Genomic DNA, 27,130 nt, shown 5'->3' with positions numbered 1-27,130 from the left:
AATAGCCATTTTAATAGTGCCACAGCACAGCATTTCAGTGCCTTTCTAGTTGTCACAGGTTGACTAACAGAGATCCACAGATAGAAACTACTGAGACAAACATCCTTGTTCCATTTACAAACATAAGTTCCTGTTGAGATCACCTATTCTTGCTTACTGGTAGATCCAACATCACATTCCAGAAAAAAAAAAAATACTATGTCTCATCTTACAGAAAAGAAACCACAAAGAGTAAAAGTGATTTGATTGATATCTGGAGGGTCTCAACCCCCTCTTACAACTCCCAGCCCACCGCCTCTTGTACTTTATATTTTCTTAACAAGCAATAACACAGTTTTTTACTTCTCAACTCTGCATTACAGCTGAACATCCTCCTCCTGAATTAAATACAGGATAATTTTCAACTACTGGTTTCGCTAGAGACTAACAGCTTGAAAGTCAGCTATAGAAGTACTGCCAGGTCTTGGATTTTATATTTCTGTTAGAACAAAAAAAAAAAAAACCACTTAACAATAATAGTTTGCTTTAGACAAACTGAAGCTGTTCTCAAAATGAAATGGGAACATTATAATGAAGGACAAAAACATACTTTGTAAGCATATGACACATACCTTACAGCTGGTAATTTCTTCTATTCGTGCTTCAGGTGTCTGCCCTGCTTTGTTTCTTACCAGTACATACACTGCTTTCACTTTAGGACAGGATCTCAGTAGCTTTTCCAGAAGCACTTTTCCCATGAAGCCTGTAGCTCCTGTCAGGAGGACATTCTTTCCTTCATAGAATTCAGGAATGGAAACCATTATGACCTTTACGAAAGTTAAAAACAAAAGCATGTTAAAGAATTTACAGGAGTTCAGATTTGCAGAAGATCAAAATACACATCACAGATGTAACCATTCAATCTCATACCTGAAAGAAATGCTTAACAGACTATTTTTTTTTTTTGTACCTATAACCAGTACTAAAAGCTGTCTTTTTTCATCACATTCCACAATACTCCCATGGGGTCACTACAGTCATTCCAGATAGTCCTGTAAACTGCTCCTGTTAACAATGTTTTAAGGAAGAGACACCCACCGAGTCAGGCAAATGGCTCACCTTCAGTCTATTTTTACCTCTATGTGCAGGGTCCTTTACCACTGCAAGTGGCTGTTCCATGTAAACTAAAGGTCGTATCATTAAAACACAACCACAAGTAGACACTTCAAATATGATGACAGAAGACAGGGAGCCAGGGATCTCAACTGCTGGCCCTGAAATTTTGACTGTCAGCAGAGTCCCCTGTCAGTGTTAGGCTGAGCCTTACTGCAAAATTATACTAGGCCAGAGAGAAGGTTGGTATGAAATCTGGTGGTTTTATACCGATTACAAAAACCCCTATACAGTTTCACAGATAGAGTTTTCCAAATTTTTCATCAGTTAAGTCTGTTGGGTTTTCTTGTCCCCAAATAAGTCACTAGAATTCTCACACAAACTAAGATTTCAGTTAGCCACAAATACGCCTTCTAATAAAATGAAGGGCAAGGGATTATTACTCAACTCCAGCATACAGCCCAAAAGTGTTGTCAGTTTTGCTTCAATTAGGAAGTTAACTACGAGAATTATGATTTCTTTCCTGTCCCTTAATCAACCTCTTGAAAATTAAGTTCGAATCTAGATAATAGAAACTGATATACTTTCTGAAGGCAAATACAGTGATATGTCTCACAATAATATGGTCTTTGGACCATGACCTTTGGGATCTCTAGGACTCATTCCGTGTCATTCCTTTAAGTTTGATACACTGACATCTTTACTGTAACTCTTTACCAGCTTACTTTTACTGTAGAAGACTGTAGCATATGGATACAATCCCACCATGTTTTACCCATCTTTCTAATTAGACTTATAAAAATACTGAGCTGGATGTCTAATTATAATCCTCCTCTATAGCAGTTCCCCAAAGCGTTACGACCAAAACACCACCAAAAGGGACAGATCCAATAAAACCATGGTACTAAAAAAAAACCCAACAAAAATGAGTCTCTCTGAACACAGATGGAGCGTTTCTTGAGCAAATAAGAATTACAACACCAAATACCTAAGCAGGATGAGAGCCTTTCTTCACCTACCACCCAAGAATAAAGGTGCAACTTCTAAATACACTCAGTTCTTTTGAAACAGTAGATTACTGCAAGCAGAGACTTATCAGGCAATACACAAGATGTATGTTAGGAGTGAATAGCAGGCTTAATTTGTACTGTTTGCCTGAAAAAGTAAGTAAATACTTTTGGAACACCTGTCAGGGATCTGTCATATTAAAGCAACTGTGCTTGTATCACAAGTGTCTGAACAAGTCCTAAATGATCACTTGCTAAAAATGAGTTACTACCTGCACAAGTCCTAGTTTCACCAGCCTGGATGTAAGTCTTAAGTCCAAATCTTATTTTGACCCTCTTCTTTGACAAGGTTACTAGTGAAGCATTTAATAACTGCTAAGGGGATACAGCAGCAAGTTTAGAGCGGAACAAGCCCTACTATTTCTACTGGCCACAGTACATCATCCAAAACTGCTTCTCTGAAGGTTGACAAGACTGAAAGAAGTGGGTGAAGGGAAAAAGCTATTTATATTAAACCACTTTTGCCACACAGTTAAGAGATTTTAATGCAAATTTGAAAGCACACCTCCTGCCACAAGCATGGAAAGCAAGTCACAGCAGGCTTATGAGTCATTCTTTCCTGTTCTGGGTAAGATACAGGTCACAATTAATGCTCTCTACTATTCAAGTATGTCTTCCCCATAACTTTTGTTTTTCTGGTCTTTGCATACACCATTCAACTCCTAAAAATCTGCATGATTGTTCCCATATACAGGATATGATTTCAGTTCCCTCAAAGAGGGAGGAGAAAACTCATGCAATCGCTACTGCAGCGATTTCATCACCAAGATTCGGTTTTATTACAGTTCCTCATAATCTTCTCACCAGTTTACCTAACTAGCCATAATTAATATTTTTTACCCCTTAAGACTCTAGGACAGTATCAAATACCATCCATTCACCCATCCCTCCTCAAAAGAAGACTTAATCCTATTTCTGACATAATGCCATATCCTCAGTCTGCAGACCTGGTCACATGTAGTAAGAACCTTACTACAACACCCAGGACAAGGGCTGTGGTCCAACATCTGTCTCTAAAACCTAAAGCAATGAAAAGTAATGCTGCCAGGGGAAGTATCTGTGTTGTTACAGTCCAGAGTTTTAGGTAACTGAAAAACTTGACAATATTTAGGGTCATGTGATGCAGAGAAAACTGGAAGCTAGAATAGATCAGAAAGTTTCAGTTATTTCTGACCATACTCCTTTGAGTACGAAGCTAATATCAGATGAAAAATAATTCTGTTATTCCCCTGAAACTCTTACAGAACACCAGACCTACAAAACTTTGACATCCAGAGCTATGATGAAGCATAATGATGAAATGGGTTCAGTTAAAAAACCACAAGCATACACAAATACTCACATTCACACTTGAGAGGCAGCATCACTTCTACATTTGCAGGCTAATATTCTACCTTTTTGTTTTAAGGACTGAGAAATCTTTCCTTTGAGAAAGTCTCAACCCCCTTTCCCTTTACCCTGTTCTCTGACAACTAGACTTTATTCTGTTCTCTGACAACTACTCCAGTAGACTTTATTCATACCAATTTTCCACATTGAGTTTGCCTCCTATTTCCATTCCTCTAGAAGATTCTAGCTAGAAAACAGAATTGGTGACCTTTTCCAGAAGCACACATCGCTGCCAGTGTTACAGCAATAAACACTGGGATGGTGAGGGAACTGCCTAGAAGCACCAAACTGGAATTAAGGTTAAATACCACACATGGAATCTAGGTACAAACAATCAAAGGCTGAAACCAGCAGCCTATGTTTTGCTCTGCTAGAAAGAAAGTTTATCTCAACCACAGGGAAAGAAGAGAATGTTCCCATTCTCCACCTACCTTTCCCTGCCTTCTCCAAGAATGCATCTCCATGTGCCAGTTAGCATAGCATTGCTGGCAACTCCTCATTTCAAACTCAGGAGGGACTTACCCCACAGACAGAGTATATTACCTGCAATACCTTTTAAAGTTCTTTTGGTAGCAAATTATAGAAAAACTATACAATAATTCTGTTATTAAATAAAAGATTCAAGAAACACATGTGGTTCCTATTGGAAATTTAGTTTGGCCTCTAACACCTTAACAAGCTGGAGTAGGTGCAGAAAAAAAATAACTCTCTTGCAAGATAACATAGCAAAACCAAATTTAACATTGTAAGGTTGTTAAGTGTCAGCAATCACTGTATCTATTTTTGAGTACAATTTGTTTTATGTCTACAATAGCTGAATTATACTGTTAACCAGCAACACATTGTCACCAGTTATCCAATCACTTGCTAACAGCTACCACATCTTCAAACACAGACAGACAACTTCTACCAAAGACAAAATTGTCTAATGCACACTTTGGAATATCTAAACCCCTGTGTCACAGATACTTCTTTGAGCTAACAGAAAATAAGAGTCAATAAAAAAAAGAAATGTGACAGTTGGAAGGATTAATAAGAGATCTGTAAAGGATTCTTGCTCTAGAACAGAAATTATCAAAATTACCGGTTATTCGTAGGTATAAACAGCCTTTGGTAGAGGAAACTTATGTTAAGCTGCTACAGAGTACCTGCTGCCAGTATTCTTCTGAATGCACAGGTTCAGGGCTAAACCCTCGGTGAGACCTTGAAGATTATGCTTATGTGAAGGGTGCTGTCCTTTGATAAATCAAGAGCTCGTAAGCACTTCAGTATAAAAAAAAAAAAAGAAAAAGAAAAAAAAGAAAACCAAACCAACACTCCAGGATCCTAGCCAACATTCCCCATCTTGTAAAAAATTCTCATGTCCAGGGCTGAGCAAGTGCTATTATGGAGCAAACAACAGCAGCTCTGTTTGCCTCCAGAGCTACTGCAGCAATATTTAACTCACAGCTTCAGAGGGCTCTGACTCTCAAAACAAGGACGATTCTGTTTTTAACAGGATAATGATCAATTCTCAGATTTGTCCCAACACAGATCAAGATGCTTAAAGATGTGCTTTCCAAGTGCCAGGAAGGCCTGCTGCAGTTCCACTGAATGTTTAAATGCTAAATCCAGCAACTAGAGTGTGTGCATGTGTGTCCTTGTTAGAGATTAAATGGTCTGTCTTCTACTTTATCACTGACAAACATTAGGTCAACAACATGCTCCCTCCAAATTCAATCCTATTGAGATTTTCACTCACAGGAAACAGAAAATGTGCATTTCCCAACCTCTCAAACGTCAGCAACAAGCCACAAGGTTCTGCAAAAATACAGCCCAACAAACCAACTTCCCCCTTCCCTCTGACAGCTTGAACCCAGTAGTAGCAGCAGTACAGCAGAAAAGGACCTAAAAGTAAAGTGGTAAAAGCATTTTGCTTATGTACATTCAGAAGATGAAATCCATCTAGACACCAAATCTGAATGCACCAAGTATTTTTAAACACCACATACACACACGTGAGACAAAAATCATTACAGAAGTCCCTCATATAGAGCTCCAATTGCCACATTGTAAGGACACTAAAGCAAGCCAAAAAAAAATAAATCTGTAGGAACTGGAGAGATTCAGTCAACAAAGGAAGTAATATTTAACTCATCTAAACAAGGTTACTGCCAGAAAGACAAGTCTGGGTCATGTCATATCATCATGTCTCATTACATTTGGTGCCTTGTTTCCACAAAAGTAAATCAATGAATGCTATCAGCAGAATGTCCACATTTTCTACCACCACAAGGCCCAATGACCTGCCCTATCTCACCAATACCTACCCAGCATATCACCAAAGGATCACAGTCTGTTTGTCTTCATGGTCCAAGGTTACACCCATTGGGAAACCTTATCTGTGAAAGATACTGATCTAAAAGTAGAGACTGAAATGACGAAACTGATTATTTCCTGTTGTAAACTGCTTTTGGTACAAGTTAACCTTACAGCATACCTATTTCAAACTTCACAATCACGTGGAAGTCTTGGGATTCTTCCCATAGCTAGCAGAAAGACAAGCTTTATCCATGATTTAGACTTCACCAACATTCTTATCTATACTCTGCAAGGTCACTTTCTTTCCTAGCTGTAAGCCACGGTGCTCTGCGGGACAAACCTGCCAAGAAAATTTAACATACCTCCAGGAGCTGGAAAACACATGTCCAGGTTTGGAAGCTAATTAGAACAACTAAGTTTTGAAGAACTATCAAAATGGGCCCACTAATTTAACATCAGCAAGCCAGTCTTTGGCTTACACCTGGTAGTATGCCAGACCTTAAGTGTCTCACTACACACTGTCCAGAAAACAGCATGGGTGGATCCAGGGTAATATTAAGTTCTCTATAAACAAGTGAAACACAACAAAACTAAATCAATCTGAAAGACTATACTGTGTAATCACAACTGCAGTAAAAATCCCACCAGAAAACCCAAGGCTGTATGTAGAATACAGCAAACTTGAGGCTGACACTCCATATATGAAGAGAGTGTGTGAAAAATAACAAGGCATCTCAAAGCAGTTGAACATCTTCAAGATTGAAGACTATAAGGAGACTTGCCTACTAAGGATGCAGAGATTTGTCCACTGTAAATTGTTTGTCTAATGAAACACAGTACCAGTTAGAGTAACCAAGCTAGTTAGGTCAAAGTTTACATAATTGAGTGTATAGACCTATGTTCAAAAATAAAGTAGACTTGCTTTTCAAAAGCAATTCTCCTGACTATTCTTAACCACAGAAATATGCTAGATAGTGAAAGTTTGTCCTGGAGTGTAAGCTCCTCAAGTTACATTCCTCCTAGATATATTACTACCTCTGGAGGCACAGGCATTCAAGGTAAGGAGCATTATTACATTGACTTAGGCAAGACTTAGCTAATACTGCATATGATCTATTTAACAGCACTACAGTATATTAATATCAAAATCCAGACTGATATCAGACACAGAAGAAGTTCAGTAACTCTCTTCTAGATGACAATTACAAAACTCAAGTACAGTATTCACTCAATTGTTTTGGGAAGATGGTGAATTTGGACCAACCAACCCATGGCCACCCAATAATTTATCAGCAGAATTCAGCCCAACTCACCACTATTTCACTTAAGACACCTTGTGAAATACGCTACTTTGAAGTCAAGGCTCTGCCCAAAATTATGAAGTCTTTAACTTCTTAATCCTTTAGTCTTACAGAGGTGAACCTAATCTCAGTGTGGGCCACTGTTGAGTTGATCTCAGCAAAACTCTGTCATCACAGGTATTCAATGCATGTGGTTACACAGATATTTCTTAAACATGTGTTCACACACCTTCTTTCAGCCAAAACTCTGATTTTACTAAAAATTTCCATTCACTTATTCTTCTATTCAGAGGGATTCTGTACCAGATGACTAAGAAATTACTTCTTAGTAAGTAAGCTGTTCACAAAGTACATACTACAGAAATCCCTTGTTTTGCTGTAACTGTATTACTTTTACAGTAAGTCCCTCCTCTAAAAATGAATTAAAGTAAAAGGTTTTTACTATCCCTTTGTAATTACATTATAAGTTGATGTTTTTCTAAATTGTTTCCTGTTTGAGCTTAGTCATCAAGTGCATGTCGAAGGAAAAAAAAATAAAAATCTCTCTTTTGGCATAATTAACCTCGTTTCTCCAAACTGCACAGAAGGCACAGATCAGTTCAGAAATTAAGCTATTACAGGAAAGCACATACCACATAAGAACATTTACTATACTCCATCTCCAGTTCATGTGAAAACATCTTTAACACACATGCAGAGAGACTTCAAGTTCTAGGAAACCAAGAGGCACGCAGATTGAAGATTTGCTGGACAGAAGCTTGGTTCCAGACCATTTTATCGAAATTAATTAGAAATCTGCATTAGAAATCTCACTTGCACTTTTAGTTATGAAAGGATTACAAGATAAAGCCTCACTGTTTATGAGGGTAGTTGCATAAATCATGGCTCTTACTTTGCATAAATCATTGCTCTGAAAGGAGAACACAGCCTGTCTGAAGGACCTACACGCAACATAATTAACAGAGCAGCACTCACAGCTGACCACATCACTCAATTCTTACTCACTGCGCTAGGAAAACAGGCCAAAGGCATCATTTTAGTCTTCATATGAGTATGCTGATATCCAGCCCTGGTTATCACTAGGAAAAGCCTTAGCAGCAGCAGGATTATTGCTCCAGTTGCTCCTGTGATACTGACATTTTGCTGGGAGGGGAAAGCCGAAAATCAAGTGGATGGAAGGGGGCGGGGGAACAAACACCACTCCAGCGGCTCATCAGTTTGTCAAGTTTCAGTGTTAAGAGATAAATCTTGGTAATTAAAACCCAGATTCACCTTCCTCATATTGATCAGACAGGACAAAGATAACCAACCAAAACCTGCACCTGCAATTACATTCTGTTCAGAATTACTGTTAACAAAGCAATTACAATCAAGGCTTTACCAAGAACAAAAAGCCCAACTCTTATCCCTCTCTTGTTTTAAATCACATATTACTGAGTTAAAAGGCTTGAATCACATTTTACAATAGACATTACACAATGGATTTGAAGACCTAGTAATCAACACTTTCAGACTCCTTCCACACCCTCCCACACCATTTACAGCAAAAAAAAACCCCAAAAAAATAAAACCCAGAAATCCAACATGATCAACTGAAGACTTGCAGGTAGTTTAAGGAAGATCTATGGGACAGACACACACACACACATAAAACATTACAACCCCCCAACGCATTATTTGACAGACACATGTGAATGTTTAGCATTAATTCACTATTTTCTATGAGAAAATCCTCAAATGCCCTTGATCATGCTTCACCAAATCCCAGCTACCAGGAAAGGACACTCATAGTAAGGACACTCACAGCTGGTGAGCTGATGGTTGGACAGCTGTAAAAAGAGTTCAGATTTTAGAACTCTCCATTAAAATTACTGCCAAGTCCTCCATAACTGTAACCAAGAACTCAATTCCTTACTGTTTAGGTGAGCCATTTCAAAATTCTTCATGCAAAACCACAGTTCAACAACATAACATCTTAACATGGTGCAATGCGATGGCTTTCCAAAGCAAGTCAATAAAGATATTTTCTCTTCCATTATGTTCCTGAAAAGATTCACAATAATTCTTCTCAAACCTAAAAATAATTCATTTATCTGACAACTGCCCTATTGAGTTGTATCTGAAGCCTAATCACCTTTTAAAGGAAAAAAAACACTATTTTTTTTTCCAACACACATAGAACAAATCCCTACCAAAAGAGAGAAGCCCGTTTTCACAATTTTCCTATGTCTAAAAATAGCTTAAACACATAGTTATGTATGAAGTTGTACATTGCCTACCTGTCCTCCAAAAGGACAAAAGCGACCACGGATCAAACAGGACGCAGGAAGCCTCCCTCCTCCTCAGGAGAACAGAGCTATTTACTCCGCTCCTGCAGATACTGATCATTTGGATGCTGAGGGCTCCTGTCTTAACTCCTGCTTATGCTGATGGATGCCTTCTTTTGGACCTATCAATTATGCCTGTTGCACAAGAAGCGTGCAAATTTACAAACATCAAGCTGAACAATGACGTGGAAAGGCTGGCGTGACGTAGTGAACACACAGCCACCAACACCAAGTGGCAGCTTAGCAACATCTACCGAGGACAGACTTCCTAACCACACCCAAAGGGAGAAAGTGGTGCATGAGTGGAGCCATCACAGCTTGAGAAAGTTTGGAGAAAGCTTAAGAGACACAAGGAAAAGCAGTTTTATTGACAGGGTCTCACTATAAACCCTTGGTTGGAGACACTCGGAAGAAAAAAAAAATAGCAAATAGGAACACTTAGTCTATTCAGAGAGACAGTAATTGTTAGGACAGTTCACAGCTTCCAAATTTTGCAAGTGTTGAGGCTAAACAAAGCAGAGCTGGAAGACTGTATTATTGCAAGGCTTAGATTTGGCAACTGGGAGAAACATTATGGATGTCCATGATGGTACTGTCCATGCCCAGACACTAAATGTTTCCATAACACAACTCCTCCACCTACACACCAAACTAACCAAGCACAAATTCTGGTGATACTGGCTCCTTTTCAGAATCTGCTTCCTGTAGACAAGTAACAGGCAAACAATACTGAACACAGACCCTCCTCAAACACCTAATATTTTGTGACAAAAAACCCAAACACACACACAAGCCACACAGACACAATTTCTGGCTGGAGAAGCCAACCAAGCCTGCAGTCACTGCAACGATACAGCCGTGTCTTCAACAACATCCAGCACCTTCTCAGGCACCCTCTTGGACTTTCCAAATGGCTGTGCAACCATTTCAATTCGTTATACATCCCGTCCAAGCTCTGCAAGCACAGTGCTTGTGAAGAACTGGGAGTTCCTCCAAGACCCAGGACTCAGAAAGAAGAAGAAGACAGAGGACCCTTCGCTTTGTACGAGTCAGAAGAAGATTCAGCTTGGTCCCTCAAGAGCTACGAGTTCCTGTGGATGAACTGATTCTCCATTTGAAGGAGAAATGTTAGCAGAGGTATTTCAAGACATCTATTACTCTAAAGACTATTATCCAAGGCAGAACCATGGCATACTGTCAGGAATTGCACTACAAATTGACACTCAATGACATGCTCTGCTCACATCTGGCTGGTAACCATCCTCTACATTTTCAAAGCCTGAGAAACACTAAGTATCAAAGGAGAAAACCTTTGCTACTACAAAAGCTAGTTTTGTTTCAATGCCAAATTTTATTAACAATATCAGCTCCTAAGAATGGTTAAGATATCAACAGAATGAGTTATTTTTTAACCATAAAAAGGAAAAAGCATTTGTCATGTCCAAAACCTACAGCCACACTTCATTTAAAGCAACTGTCCCACTTGCTGTTAAAATTGTGCCTAATTGTGCTTTATTATATCTAAAGTCCATAAGGGAGATAAATAAAGACTAAGTACTCGCAGTAACAAGTTTCCGATCTAGATTCATGTATTACTTTACAGTTCTGCAAACAACTAGGAGGAAAAGAAACAAACTCACAAGAATGTAACCTGCAAAGTCAATATTTCCTATTCAGCTATAAGAGGTTTTGGGTGTGGAAATGGCCAAATTTTAAGCCACCTATATATGAGTGGAGGGTGACAAAGAAAAGCTGAAGAGTAAAGAATCACAATACATAATCTCCAAATTGCTCAAATAAGATACCTCGATTAGGAAGCACAGACATGACACGCAAATTGGGGAAGGTGGACGTCAAGAAATTATAGCCTGCCACATTACAGATGGATGTCACAGATAGGTAAACTCCTACACGCTCCACTTCTTGTTTAATTATTATGGAAAGAGCTATTAAAATATAAGGAAAGTTTCAGCTGCCCGAGCCACGAAGTAGGTTAAATGAAATTAAAGGCTTCTATTTTCATGGGATTCGAGCTGGTTTCAATTACAAGCCCGCTACCAACCAGCGTTATCCGCGATTAACCACACTTTAAACTTCACTGGGGAAAAAGTCTTTTCGCGGACCCACGGGGGCTCCGAGCCCGGGGGCGCTGCGCGGGCAAAGGGCTCTCCCGGCTCTGGATGTGCCGGGCCGGGGCTGCGGGCACGGCCCGGTTCCGTTCCCTCCCACAACACTAAAGCGAGGAGAACGCTCGCTCTTCCAAGCGGGAGAGGAGCGCGTGGCCTCTCCCTGCGAGCCCGTCCTCTGCACGGGCGCCAAAGGCCGGGGGGCGCCGGGGCCGCCCCGCGGGCAGGGCCGGAGCGCCGCGCCCGCCGCAGGCCCGCCCGGCGTGGCAGGGGACGGCGGCACCCCCGGCCCGGGCCCTGCGCGGGCGCACCGGGGGCTTTCGGCCTCGCCCGCGCTGGCTGAGCATCGATCACCCGGCACGGAGCCCCTCCAGCCCGGCCGCCACCGCGGCGCACCGCGGAGCTGCCCCGCCGTCCGCCCGCCTCCCTCCCTCCATCCCTCCCTCCATCCTCCATCCATCGCACCCTCCCGGAAACGCGCGGCCGCTCCCCCCACACCCCGCGGAGAGGGGAGGATGGAGGGGGCTGCCCGCGGGCCGTCGGTCGGTCGGTCGGTCGGTCGGTCGGTCGGTACCTGCTGCGGGCGGTGGCGGTGCCGCCGCGCCCCCTGCCCTGCCCTGCCCTGCCCGGCCTGGCCCTGCCCGGCTGTGCCCGCGCGGCGCCCCCGCCGCTCCCGCTGGGCCGCTGCGCGCGCGCTCCCCCGCGCGCCCATTGGCCGCCCGCCCCGCCGCTCGCGGCACGGCAGCAGCGCCGATTGGCGGGGTCCCCGACAAGCCCCGCCCCCTCCCTCCTCGCTCCGCCGCGGGGGGGCCGCCCCTCCCCCCGCCGTGAGGGGAAGAAGCGGCTCCTGCGCGGCCGCTCCGCGTCCGGAACCCGGGGGCACAAACCAGCCCGGCTTCCAAACAGCCCGAACCGCCGAATCCCGCCGGCGCCGTGCGAAACATCCACGGCCTCCGTAACGGCGAGCCCGGAGGTGCCGGTTCGCACCGAGCCGCCGCTGCACTTTGATGAGCCCGGGAGCCAAAATCCGGAGGGAGGGCCCCGAGCGGCGCTACTTGTGCGGTGCCACAGAGCCATCAGGGCTGGGAAAGGGCCTTTAACATCATCACCCAGCGCTGCCGCTGGCACCCCTAAACCACCAAACCGAATGTCAATGTCACCAGATTGTTATTGACGAAAATAATTGCGCTCCACTTGCCTCACGATTTGTTGCCAAAGAGCGCTGCGGAGCAACGTGATGCCGCGATGCCAGTGGTGCCGTGCCCCGCCACCATATGCCTTTGGTTTCACAACTAAATATTGCACAGAGTGACACGCATCACCTCAACAGGAGAAAAAAAAAAGGCATTCAGAAGTTAGCAAACGCCCCATATAAGCTTGTGCAACCAGTGTTAATTCAGATTGCTGTATGTATAAGGTGTTATGTGAGAATTGTTGTAAGCACAGTCTGCTTGTGCAAGTGCATGTTGGTTTTTCCAAATGGCTCCTGCCTGATCCGGGCCGTGAGAATGGGAGCTGTGCACCGTAGCAACTCAATAATTGTTTTATACTTACTTTTAGATGTGTATTCTCATGATTTATCTACTCCATACTAGTTAAGCCTGCTACCTAAGTACTTCTTAACAGAGTACTTAGAATCACATAGCTGTAAACTCTTTATCATAACTGTTTAGAGGACAGTTTTTCACAGACTATTCCTTGGAAAATATCTGCTCGATGAAGCAGAGACATTATCCGATCATCAGCCATATAGGAAAAACAACTCAGGCAGTGCAAAGACTTGAGTCCGAATCCCTCACATTTCTGCTGAAAGGTTTTCCTACTTTGTTGTCCACTATTACACACCAAGGTTCCTTTTTCTGTTCTGCTGAAATCCTGACATGTGGTAGGCCATGCTGACCATAGGGATGAGGCATTTCCGTTTCAGATTCCCTGTAATGGAAGAGTTCATTGCAGCAGAGAGATGCAGATGCAGAATTGCAGTCACTGCACATGAACTCTTATGAAAGTTTATTTTTAAAAAATCTCGAGTTGGTATATGCAAATTAAAGCTTCTCAGATCATTACAGCAATTAAATTTAGGTGCATTTTTCAGAAGTCACTTAGTAAAATGTGTCTGTGACACTGAATGGAAGTCACAGGGAAGATCCTAGCAATACTTCACTGTGGGCACAGCAGTGTAGTTTGTCCAGTCTCATTTTTGAAAATAGCTAAAAATTGGTAGGGCTTTAAACTTGTCTGTAATACGTATTGTATTCTCTGATCATTGTCATAGTTCGTTAGTGATGTTATAAGGCAGTGACAGTGGATAAACTGATGCATTCAGTGCAAATGGCTGTTTTATAATAACAATTAAGCAATTTTGGTTTCAGAATTTTAAACCCAATTTCCTGGCAGAACAGGCGAAAAAGGCAAGTTATCAAGCATGTACTGCATAGGCTGAAAATATCTAAGCCATGTGGTCTCTATCTGAGTGGTAAAGTACAGCATAAAAGTCCCAGACTTTCTTAATTTTTTATGGATTCTATGCCCTCCATACCTCTGATGGAAAGATCACCAAGCCATCATCATACATCAAATATGTGCATTACCACAAACTGAATTAATGGCAACGCAGCAAAGTATGACAGAATTATTTCAGATGCCATCAGAGCACAAAATAAATATCAGGTGTTCGGAGCACACTGTCGTTGGTTTGTGTTGAGCACCAGTGCAATTTACAGCTCTTTCAGTGAGCTCAAAACACCAACATGCTGCAATGTGCTTTTATCCAGACACTGTCTGGATCAGTCTCATAGTGCACCAAGACAAAATGTCTTGATAAAGCAGAGTACCACAGGGATACAGCAGGAGTTCACAGTGCTGTAAAACTCCTTTAGGATCTCAAAAGCCTCAGAAATCGTGGGAATACTTTGAGAGATAATGATCTGATTTTTTTTTCCGGACTTTTAAAGTCACGATTAATTAATCCCTCCTAAATTATTAACATCAGGAAAACATCATAGTGACATAGTGTCATGATGTACTTGCATTTTAATGTAGTAACATATGGTTACTTCTCAAAGAACCTACCAAACTGGTTATTCAAGGTAGCATTGTGAATTTTTCATCACAGGAAAGGGAAGATATCAACACAAATGTGGCCTAGCCTGTGAACACTGAATAAATTATTAAAAAAATCCCAAACCCACAATATAGTCTTTATTAGCTAATATAAAAAAAAAAAAAAAAAAAAAAGAAAAAAAAGAAGTATTTGAAACTCTTACCCAGCACAAAGAGGTAGTGCAACACAAAGTTATAGAAATCTGTAGGTAAACAAGTGCAAGTGCCTGCAGGGCTAAATCTTGGTTTGTTATCCATGAGAGTACAAAACAAATACCTACATGTTCGCTATCAGGAAAAAAAAAAATAATAAAAAGGAGAGAGAAAAATCCAGTTCATATCTTTAAACTGATGAACGTTTCTAAGCAATATTAGAAAGCTATTTCATTCACAGGAACCTTCCAGAGGTTTCTGGATTGCTTCATTACATCTCTCCAATTTTAAGCGAGGCAAACCATTTTCACAGCTTTCTGCCTTTTATTGACCAACTCATAGAAATGTTTGATTTTGCACCCCCTGCCTGGACTAGGTTACCCAGTCTCCGTGCTTTGGAGATTGAAACAAGTGTCTCTGGCGAAAGTGTGAGAGGACAAGTGCCAGGCCAAAATCATGAGGGATCACTAGAAATTACAGCCATGCTACAGGAGCCAGGTGTTCGTACAGAAACTTTGTTTCTCTGTGCATAACTTCATCACTGTATACCTATATATACCCTGTATACCTATATATACACTGTATACCTATATATATACTGTATACCTATATATATAGTGTATACCTCAGAAACACAACTGTTTTTATGCAAATGATACTTGTGTTTCCTCGTTTCAGTCAGCCACGGACACATTAGGAAGGGTGCAGTGTTCTGCATAAACCAAGGCATGTATTTACCACGATCTTGTGGAGGCTTTATGGATGCTCACTTCGATTTCTTGCTAAATGCAACCCATCTAATTAAAAGATCAGTCAAGGGAAATGTCACTTTCTGTGCTGCCACAAGAAAGGCCACAGGCATTTTCTGTTCACCAAACTTAGACTCTCCTAACATTTCATTTGTGCTCGTGCTGCTGGGGCTTAACAACCATATCGAAAGAAAGTGTTTATAAGGGATGCATTTGTGGTGTAATGAGCACTAACAGCTCTTGTCCCCAAGCTACAGTGCATTCCAGACACAGTAATATAGGCTGGAATTTGCAGACTTACTGCTGTACAGGACGTGGTGTGACAGATACAGTTTTACAGAAGCTCAGAAACAGCCTTTGTATAAGCAGTAACCAATACAGTTAAAGCTTATTTGTTTTCTAATTTGAGGTACTACAGTTCAAAGAAAAAGGTCGGATCAAAACTAGTTAAACCAGTTTAGGAAAAGTCCAGGAACTTATTTTTAGCTGTGTATTAAAGCTAGTTAGTATATTTAAAGATATCTTTGAATTCAAAGCAGAGTACTCATGAGAGGAAACTTGTGATTTTGCTCTCCAAAGAGCTGATACAGTTTTTTTTGTCGAGTGACCCTTTCACCTTTACTAATGAATTAACTGATATCAGCATAGAGATGGGATGAGTAACAAATATATTGTTTGCAGTTGAATGCAATCTGCTACCTTTTGTATGTTTTCCATTCTAATGTGCTAATTCTTCAGGTTTTTTGGGAGCAAGTGTTAGGATTACAATGCATATTCAGTAAAGATTACTAAATCATATATTGGAATGGAGATTGTCCAGTCCACCCTCCAGGCTCAAAGCAGAGCCACCTATGGAAGGTTCATCAGGGCTGTGTCCAACCAGGTTTTGAGCATCCAAGGACAGACACTACTCCGGGCAACCTGTGCCAGTGTTTGACCTCCTTCACAATAATAATAAAAGCTTTTTTCTTTTGTTTAAATGGAAATCTTGTATTTTTCTTTGTAGCCTCTTGTCCTATTGCTGGACACTACTGAAAAAAGTCTGGCTCTGTTTTCTCCTGCCCAGGTATTACACACACTGGTGAGATCCCTCCGAGCCTTCTCTCCTCCAGGCCGAACAGCCCCAGCACTCTCAGCCCACCCTTGCAGAGCAGACACTGCAGTCACTTGGCCCCTCAGTGGACTCACTCCAGTGTGTCCCAGTCTTTCTTGTACTGGGAGCCCAGAAATGTCTCATCAGCGCTGAGTAGAGGGGAAGGATCAACTCCCTTGACCTGCTGGCAATGCTCTTCCTGAATCAGTCCAGGAGGCTGTCGGCCTTCTTTCCACGAGGGCACGTTGCTGGCTCACAGTCAATGTGCTGACCCAAGGCCTTTCCCACAAAGCTGCTTTCCACCTGCCTGGTCCCCAGTCTGTCCCAGTGCATTGCGTTTTTCCTCCCCAGTGGAGGGAGGAACATTTCCCTTTGTTGAAATTTATAAGGTTCCTGTTGACTGATTGTTATCTTTTCCTGCATGACTACACACAAACATTAGTTCTCCTCTTGCATTCTTGCCACGTCACTTAAAAGCAGCAAAAATACCCGTTGTGAGATCTACCTATGAAACTTCATTCTGTTCTCCTCATTTTGAAAAAAACTAATTAAAACACCTCTTAACTATACTGGCTACTGTGCCAAGTCCTGTCAGCTTGATATTAGTGGTATTTATGTTTGATATTTTCTCTCTTCTTTTTTATTGAAATTTTCTGATGTAATTGCCTTTTGGCATATCAATACATTTAATTATTATTTAGTATCTTGAATATATCAATAAACCTGTGGATGATAGAAACAGTGGCTAGGAATGGCTGAGTGAGGAGTGCTGAAGGGTGAAGTGATCCTCTAGAGGAATGATGGAAGTTTAGTTACAGCTTGATCATGTGAGGCTTGGGTCACCACACCATGTGGCAGTCTGGGTCATGTGATTAAAATAAAACAGCTTAGTTAGGGACAAAGTTTTGTACAGGATAGACTTGTTGAAAGCAAGCAGATATCAAAGATGTGAAAGGTTTTGCTCAGTTAGGAACAGCAGACTGGCTGGGAAAAGTCATGACAGGTAGCCTTGTTGGGGACAGAGGATTAAAGGGAGCCTAATGGGCTCTTGGTGCCCAGCTCTCCCAGGCACTTGGTCACAGAAGTAAAATGACTGTGTTCGATTTTTAACACAGCTGTACTTTGCTTCTTCTAACCTTCCTTTAATTGTCCTCTAATTTTCAGTCTAAATGCAATTGCCAATATACACCTTTGTTTCTCTGCCAGCACTTGCCTTTTCAGCCAACAAACCATTCCTGCAGTGATACATTTGTAGAGAGCAACCTTATCCCGTTTCAGCTTTCATTTTACCAGGCCAGAAAAGCCACGGTCAAGAATCTCTTCTGTAAAGAATCTCTTCTTATCCATTCCAGAACCCCATCTTTGCATGTTTTTCAGATTTAATTCATAATTTTATACAATATTCCAGATGAAGTTTCACTGAGATCTTACACAGCAAAAATATTTTCATACCTCTACTGAAAACAGATCTCTTGATGGCAGCTTAGGCCTATATTTGTTTTTCTCATAAACCTTATGTCAGCAGTTCATAAGAAGTGTGAATTTGATGAGTATATTTTAGTTTCCTCCTCTGTCATGTCAAGCTATCGAGGTTCTAGCACAAAGTGGTGTCATTTGTTCCCAAGCACAAAACTACACTTTTGTACATAAATGAAATTTCTTCTCATTTCTGTTAGTTTAGGTTATAGGCTCTTTTAGTATTAATTCTAACTGGTAGTCATTATTTATTTGTGTTGATGATGTTTCTTCACTTTTTCAGTGCATTTTCATTACCACGTATCCACATGTCAGCATTACTTGTAGCTATTTCCTTTCATGTCAGCTCATTTCATGCTTCACTTTGACTCTTTATTTTATTTATTAGTTTTCCATATCAAAATGTTTAAATATTCCTACTTCTTTTGCTTAGTAACTACATAATATACCCCAAATTTTGGTACCTTTGGATTCATGGTCAGTTCTTCCTTCTATTTCTGTTTTAGTTATGCTTTTCTTGCATAAGCTTTATGATTTGTTCTCAAGGACTGATGACACACAATCACATCTAGCTCACATAAGAAGGGCAATAATTTCTCCATCTGTGTAACTATACAAGCTACACAAGTTTGTTATTGCTCACAATGATTACTTCACGATTTTGTTTTATTAAGCAGTTTAATAATATCCTTTACTATAAGCAGAACAACCTGCCTCAATGGTATTTGCTCCAAAGAATTTCTCCTGAGCCTAGCATTTCTGATTTTGTAGGTTCAAAGTATTTAACGTATTTCTCATGTTTACTCTCTTTAAAAAAAAAAAAGCCATTTCATGCTTTCATCTGTGAAACAATCTGTTCCTCAGACACATAATCAATCGCTGTTTCAAAAGTTTGCAGTTTGTTGGTGTTTATTTTACCTTTGATTGATAATTTTGCATTATATTCATTGCAATTTGGCATGACAGGGGCAGATCAGAAGCCTGAAGCCACCAGTGTTGAGGGCCCTCTTTATCAAAGGAAAATGCAGAAGTGAGAACAGGGCACTGTTCTGTTGCCTGGGGTCTCTCTCCATCCCCACAGTGACCAGGTTCTCACGAACGGGTTGCAGTACTGCAAGCCCCGGGACAAAGTTATTCCTGCCTTTACCTGATGAGAGGAATGGGTGAAATCAAGCCATGAAGATGATGATCCATCTCATAGTGATAAGTTACCTCCATGTCATTGCTGGCAGGGTGACCTGCGAGACTGTGTGTGCTGAGAAGTCTCCTGTGGATGTCTGCAGCAGGGCATTCCAGAACATTAGGAGACAACTGCAAAAGAGGAGAAAGAGAAGCAGAAAATTGGGATCCCTTATTTTTTGTAGCCTGCATTGAGTGAAAAGTGGGCTGAAAAACACTCCTGCTGGTTCATTTGATCCCAGGAATAGTTACTGGGTGAGACCTTTGAGTGCAGACACGGTACATTGTGACTGGTGGCCACCAACTTGCTCATGCAATGCTGCTGCCTGTGCAAACTGTCTGCTGGAATAGCTCAGAGAGTTGTGGTTTTGTGATCAGTTATGTTGTATTTTACTTCTCCACAGCTCTGAATTAATTGCTGTTGCTAATTGCCCCATGCTTTCCACCCTAGAGATATCTTCAAAAAGTATTACATTTATTTTGGTTTCAGTCATATGTGCTGGTACAAGGAGCTGCTGGTGCTGGTTGTGGTGGGGAGAAAGTTAAAGACGTATCCCTTGCAGAGTTTACTGTGGGATTAGGAATTGGATACCCAGAGCAATGCTGGAAGGTACAGACTCTTCCAACATTTTCCCATGTAGTGGCCATGGGATGGAGAGCACAGCAGCCCAGATAAGCTGCCAGACTGGTAGGGTGCTCCCACTTGAGGCCACCTCCAAGCTCTCTGTGATTGCTGCATCTGTCGTGTGACCCCAAAGGGCAGTGGCTGGTCTTCAAGAACTCTGCCTTTGTTCATTTATGGACACAAAAGTCCCCTCAAACCCAACAGTTGTTGGGAGTTTAGCAACCCTCTGACACTGCCATGGGGTAACCCAGCTACCCAAAAACATGTGGCTTTCTCTTGACACAGATTCACAAGGAGTGTCATTTTCTTAAGGCTCCTGGTTACACCTCTCTGAAATTTCTCTGAACTTGGAAAGGTAGCTGTCAACATGGCAAAAGCAAGTGCATAAAGAGCCAAAAAAAGAAAGGTAATTAAAGAAGGGGGGGGGGAGAGGCAACAGAAAGTAGGGCGGGGAAGGATTTCAAACACGAAGACACATAGATGGATGAAGGAGAGCTGGCCATCAACAGCAAATGGAGTTGTTAAAATGACTCTTGGATCAATTTGTGATGTGCCTTTGACTTTTCAGACAGTGGAGATGGAGAAGGTGTTTAGAAAAGCCACCAGGCATGGCAATGGAGAATCCTGTAAGCTTTTCTTTATTTTGAATGTGAATCCTTGAATGGATGAGGAAAAATACATCTTCTTTCATAGCTGCACTGTCAAGAGGTGATGTGGTTACCTACTGAACAAAGTTTTGCTGTTCTTCATCAAGGTTTTCAGGCTGCCATAACACAAAAAGCCCACAAGAACAGCCTCAGACTCATGGCAAGTTACAGCTTCAACAGATGAATGGGAACAAGATCCCTGCTGAAGATACCAGGATGTAACACACATTAAAGCATGGAAAAATACAAATCCTACTTAGGAAACCACATCATGATAAAGCAAATTTTATATTGAAGTGATTCCTATCACTGCTGTGAAGTGGTTACTCTGCCAGTGCCTCCAGCCAGAGCTTGGAAACTATCCCTAAATAACACTGCAGCAGATACAGCAGCACAAAGAAGGAAGGATCAATCTGGTTTGTGCTTGTCTTCCAGCTCCAGGAAGGTCCCAGGACCCATCCTGAGATTTTTACTTTATTTCCACCTGCCTAAGACTGACTCTGGAGTCTCTGAATGATATGACCTGGAACATGATTTGAAATTTAAAACTAGAAAAATAGTGGTAGCAGTAGGAGAAACACCACACTCAGAAATCATGGAACTTCTTTTGATGAACTTACTCACTTCTGTAGACCCACATGCCTGCGAGAGCAAAACAAGATATTGAGGGCCCACGAGCGCTGAGTGTAAGATTAGTATTTGCAATTAACTCATCTGAGGCATATTCTTTTGTCTGAATTTCACTTAATGCTATTGGTGGTACCTATCAGGGACAATATATTGTTGAAGATACTATTTGGTGTTGATTTAAGGCCATCAACCTTAGTGCCATGTGCTGTTTCCTGATAATATATTTATGACACGTGAGTAACACTGGAAGACAGAAGTTGAATATCAAGGAGAGCAACACTCTGCCTGTCTCTTATGCTCTGCTTCCTTAAGCATCTGCTACTGGCCATGCTTAGGGTAACATTGAGAAAAGACAATATTGGCTCACTTGGCAGTCATTATTATCTTCACTAATATCCACTGAGCAGATTTACAGCAGTTGAGCAATGTAATCTGTTCATGGTACATGGTTGCAAGATGGCACTGATGCTGAGACACCCCTGTTAAGATTAATTTCTCACCAAGCAATGAACTATATGAATTCTAACACTGAAAAATGCTTTGTTCAGATAGGTTGCACTCAACTGAGCCATATACTAGAGAGCTGCTTAAATTCACCTTAACATTAGCCATATTAGACCAGAAGATTATATTCTTGGCCACACAATAAACTTAAACTCCATCAAATGCGCTGTTGTGACTCTCACTGCCATGAATTTATTTTTTTAGTTGATGGTCTACTTTTTGAATTGATAGTCCATGATTTAATTGTAGCTGTAATATTGCTACAATATTGCTGCAACCTCCAACAGGACTTAACCCTTAAGGCAGAGTGATCAGGTCTTTAGGCTCCCAAGGATACAACATTTTGGGGCAGAATTTAAGGACATATTGAACATTTGTCAAGTGTTTCTGGTCTCACCATTCAGTCCTAAGCAGACAGCAGGATGCTCAGAAATCCCAAACACTGTAACAAACACACAGTAGCTATGGCACTTCCCAGAGGATTCAAATTTAATGCTTTTACTGTAGCAATGGTTTGCAAATGCACAAACAAATCCAGCAAACTCCATGTATGCTAGAGTTAGAAAAAGTGTCTAGTTTGCCCATGAAGATTAAGTAGAGGTGGTCTACTGCAGCCTGAATCTATCAGGCTCACTGTTTTAAGCCCTAATAACATGGATATATACCTCTATCCAGGCAGAGACAAAAGATCCCCCATCTGAGAATATCTAAATGCAACAGTCCTTACTCCAACAGAAGGACTCAGCAGTAATTCTGAGCTGTGATGTCATTTTGGAGAAGTCTAAATATCCAGTAACCTGGCAATTAAGGCACCCACACTGGCGTTGACAGACCTGATTTCAGTCCTCAGTCTGGTTGATCACTTGCTTTAGTCACAATTCTTTCTCCCATTGTCCATGGGAGTGGCCTTGCCAGCAGGCTGCCATACACCCTGAGTGTCACCCTTCTGGAATCTCCTACTTGCACTCTTTTGCTCTATATAACAAATCCTTAAGAACTGGGATGTAGATGAGAGGCAGAATGTGGATTAGAAAATACATCTCTCCTTCTAACTAGCATCTTCCTAGGGGAGAAAACCAATCCCACTCTCTTAAGGAGAGAAGCACCTTTCTGCTGTTGGGGGTGTAAATTACATTTATCTCTGTTTTTGGCAGGACCAACTAGTGGGATTAAACTTGAATGTGTTGCTTAGGGAGTCAGGGTTTCCAGTCAGGAGCTGAAGCAGTCGGATGCCTGAAAGTCAACACCTTTGCAAACCTTATTCAGATTGGGCTGGTGAACTTTGGGGCTCAAGAGCAGAAGAAATCAAACTGGGCATTTCTTCTGGGAGACATTTTAATAGCTGCTCTTATTCGACAGTGGCTCAGAGACTCCAGCCTTTGGCCATACCCTGGATCTGACATTCAGGGTGCATTTGGAATTTAAATATTTTTTTTTTCTTTTTACTCCTGCTTAATTCAAGACTTTTTTTTTTTTTTTGCCAAAACTATTATGACATAAAGTGCTATTTTGCACTGTGAGTTTCCCTGATATTATATCAGCTGCATTTAGTTTAACTATTTCCATTATTAAACATCTTTATATTCTGTGGTATTTTATGGAAACAAAAACTGTAGCACTTGGCTCCATTAATTTTGCCTGAAGGGCAGCAATCCACTTGGTTGGCAGAATTTGAAATAAATCAAGACTCTGTATTATCTTAAAGAGACTAATCTTTTCTTTCATTTCATCCATGTGCCATTCTTATGTCGTCATTCTCTTATCTTCCTTTTATCTTACTATGCTGTGTGCTACAATTTCTTGGAACCTCTTAGAACCACAGAAAGATTTTAGTTGGAAGGGACCTCATCTTCTCTGACCCCCACTGAAAGCAGAGGCAACTGCTAGGTTTGACAAACTTAAAAAAATCTGTTTGCTCTGCCTGCAACCCCCCCTCCTTCTGCTACTCTAATTTACACTGGTCTGATTTATTTTTTTCTGTAAGTGCTTATGCATAATAAAGGAGCTGTAGTTGTTTTGGAATTAACCAAAGGACACTCTCAGCATAGTGCTTGCGTGTTTCATTTTGTTCTTTGCTGTGGTGTGTAGGTGGTGAGTGCTCATGTGCTTCTGTGAACAAAGGCTCGTGTACAACCTGTACACGGAGGGCTCTATAATTTCTAAACCCTGTGTTGCAATGCAGGTAAGTGCACACAGCACCGATTTTGGACAAAATACATTACAGAGATATTGAAATTAATACTCAATCCAAGTATTGCAAAACAAGAAAGCTCAGGAAAAAAAACCAAAACAAACAAACTGTGTCAGGATAGAGCAGCACAGCTGTGGCTGGCAGTGGTGACACCAGGCAGAAATCGTGGGAGTGGCAGGTAATGACACTTTAGGGTTTATGATCTCTGGCTAAACTTCATATAGTAGCATGAAATGCCTGCCTGTTACATGACTGATGGGGGGAGGATAAGGACAAAAACAGATCTCAAAGCATAGCAGCATCACTGACCTGGTGGCTTTTTTACCAGGATCAAATGCTTGTCAGAGTGAGCAGACTATCAGCTGGTTATGTGGAGAGTCACGGGCAGATCAATATCTACTTCTTCCCCTTAGAAATACCATTAAATGGAACTGTGCCTCCAGCTCGAGGCACAGGCAGCCTTGTGCTGCCCTTGCACTCCCTCCTAGAGTCCTTTTCCCACTCCAAGGCCATACCCTGTCCCCCTGGGACTGCTGCTCAGGGCCTGCAGGAGGAGCAAAGACCCCTGAGCAGACTCCAGGCAGGGTAACAGACACATGTCCCAGGAGGAAGCAAAACAGAGACATTTAGCTCAAGCTATAATATATTATAAACCACATGGCAAGCTGAAAAAGCTCTCATCGCCCAGCTAATTAGTTTGAGTGCAGTGCCATGAGGGTGCAGTGATACTGATTCCAGTTCTGGGGACAGTGTAGCTGCCTGGGCTATCTGATAGCTCAGTACACTGGGGCAGACACACAGATAGTCACCTTGTAAGGGATGTTGGCCTGATTTTCTCCCATCACATTTTTTAAGTCTGAAAAAAACCTAGCACTTTTGTCTGTCTTTTAATTGTAAATGCTGAAGCAGAAACAATCAAGAGTTGTACTCCCAAAAGCATGTCCTCTGCACAAAGTCAGATTTTCTCTTCCACATGACGGAATTTAGAAAAAAAATCACATGGCAGAGTTAGCTGTTCGGTCATGCTGGAGATAAAGGAACAGTGCTAGGCTTTCCCCACTGATCAAACTTGCTGCCTGCTGGACATACAGAAGGTTTGGCTGATTCTCAGTATTCCTATCTGTGAGTAGATTGATGGTCTGGCAACACCTTTGGGCTCACAAATACAGATGTGAGGCTGCAGCACTCACCACCTTCTCTATCTGTGTAGTCAGTGGACAGCAACTCTGAGGTCCAGCACAGTGCACACATTCAACACAGAGTTCTGAAACACTCTCCATGGTTTTCCCCTCATGTTGCTTTTAATGTTTTCTTTCCTACAGAGAGGTCCTTTCTAGAATTTTTTACTAATGGCCAGTTGTCCAGAATGGTTATGAAAGCTTATTTCCAGTCTCATGCACCCAAAAGCTGACCAAAATGTAAAAAGAAAACCCCTGTTTATCCTTCTTCCCTTGTTTATACATGTGAGACCCTCTTTTCAATATGAAAGAACTTATTTTTAGCCCTGCTCTAATGCAAAAGACTTTGAGTTTCATTTACAAGACTTCAGCTTCCTCAGGCTGAGAAATGTTCGAGGGTTGGTTATTGGGGCTTTTTTTCATTTTGTTTTGGCTTTCACATATCATATGCAATATACAGTTTCACTCATCTTCTCTTTCATCTAAGTTCTTCAGTCTTCTCTTGGGACAACTGGCAGTTGCTCTTTGTCCCAGCCATCACAGTATTTCTTCAGGGGTGCTCTATGTTCCCATCCAGTCAAAGGTATTATTTCTTGTTGTTTTTATGTTACTTTCTGGCAGGCTAATCTTGCTTATAGTTTATGTCTGAGGCCACAGCCTATTTCTTCATCAACTGCATTTGGTTTTGAAGTTCTGCAAGGACTTATCCTGTCACAGGGCATTCATTTTACAAGGATGGCTTTGCTAACCTTTCTTGTTAGTTCCTGATGCATTCATGGCTGGCTTTTATACTGCAGCCCACTGTGTTTGATTTGTGCAGCCTTATCCTTTAGCACAGAGTCAGCCTCACTTAGCAGAATTTATCAGCTTGCCCAAATGACCAACCCTTACAATTTCATTTACTCCAGTTTCTGGAATAATCTCACCACACACATTAACATTCTCTGTCCTTTCCTGAGCTGCTATCCTCAATTTGTCTGAGATGTTGTCTTAGAGTTGTGTCTTTCTGTCTGAATTTCATAGGTTCTTACATACTTTCTCTTAATAAGTGCTGGAGGCTGATTATTCCAGACATTCTCCACTAGTTCTTCAGACACATTTGGCATACCCTGGAGCTTTCTCTAGAATACTATATTGTTTATTAACCCACTTCATTTGCAGCTCCTGAACCCTTTTTGATTGTGGTTTCCTCGTGAAAGGCAATATGGTGCTTCTGGGCTTCAGAGTCTGTCTTTTTTATTCCCAAATTAGGCTATTGCTACTGCCTAGACAGCAGTGGAAGAGTTGTGCTCAGATGCAATTTAAAGTTACATAATCTCAGCTGAATGATGAAGAGTTCATCTTTCAAGTAATAAAATATTCATTTGCTCCCACCAACATTTTAAAACACATTAAATAAGCATTTAGAATGATTTTCCCATTTGTTAAAACTTGAGTTTAGAAAACCCACATCTGGATCATATTTAATCTGATGGCTTCTTTTAAAACTTTCACAGTGTTGGCTCACCTGTGTGAAATGCAAATGCTGTGTTTTGAAAATGATTGTGATAATGATAATTTGATTTGAAGATATAAGAGTATTGTTGAAATATTTCAGATGACTGTTCATGTTAAAGAAAGCACTATTTCCTTGAAACAAAGGATACTGTTCTTTGAGTGTGACAGAGCTCTCAGAAAGCTGTCACTTGGCACACTTGGTGAATCTTAAAGACATAATCTTGAGTGAAACCGGTAATTTTGTTCATAGAAGTATCTCATAAAACACATAAGAATATTCATCACTTCTCTAGAAGGAAAACATGTTTTCAGTAGCTCTTAACAAAAAAAATGGCTCGATAAAACATTTGACCTAAAATCCTTATAAAATCCATGGAGATTTTCATTAAGGAAAGTTAGGAAAATGTCACGGGTCAGTTGAGTGATAGAACTGGCACAGTCCACACTGAAGGAAGTATAGAAAAGCTAAGGCTGATTGTAGGTATAAGGAAGAAGAGAGAGAG

The 27,130-nt window shown here is 41.3% G+C and overlaps 1 protein-coding gene and 1 long non-coding RNA gene across 4 annotated transcripts in view; both read right to left on the bottom strand.

Annotated features, from left to right (window-relative positions):
* The window catches only part of FAR1 (fatty acyl-CoA reductase 1), a 36,838-nt gene extending 24,585 nt beyond the window's left edge, over positions 1-12,253 (bottom strand). Inside the window, exons 1-2 of one of the 3 annotated variants that reach the window (XM_027714508.2) lie at positions 12,178-12,253; positions 612-806 (exon numbers count right to left, since the gene is read on the bottom strand). In XM_027714508.2, coding sequence (XP_027570309.1) covers positions 612-800 — 189 coding nt within the window. In that variant the 5' untranslated portion in view covers positions 801-806; positions 12,178-12,253. Of the gene's footprint in view, positions 1-611; positions 4,697-12,068; positions 12,141-12,177 lie in introns of those variants that run through there. The other 2 variants (XM_039384293.1, XM_039384292.1) reach the window with 2 other exon arrangements.
* Positions 12,254-19,069: 6,816 nt separating this feature from the next.
* LOC120323795 overlaps positions 19,070-27,130 on the bottom strand; it is a 38,746-nt gene continuing 30,685 nt past the window's right edge. The window contains exon 3 of the long non-coding RNA XR_005564644.1: positions 19,070-19,487. This is a non-coding gene — a long non-coding RNA (uncharacterized LOC120323795). The remainder of the gene's footprint in view (positions 19,488-27,130) is intronic.

Source organism: Pipra filicauda, unplaced genomic scaffold (genome assembly GCF_003945595.2).
Source record: "Pipra filicauda isolate LSUMZ 115617 unplaced genomic scaffold, ASM394559v2 scaffold345_size814242_pilon, whole genome shotgun sequence".
Taxonomy (NCBI): Eukaryota; Metazoa; Chordata; class Aves; order Passeriformes; family Pipridae; genus Pipra; species Pipra filicauda.
This window is presented reverse-complemented; position numbering and strand designations above follow the sequence as displayed.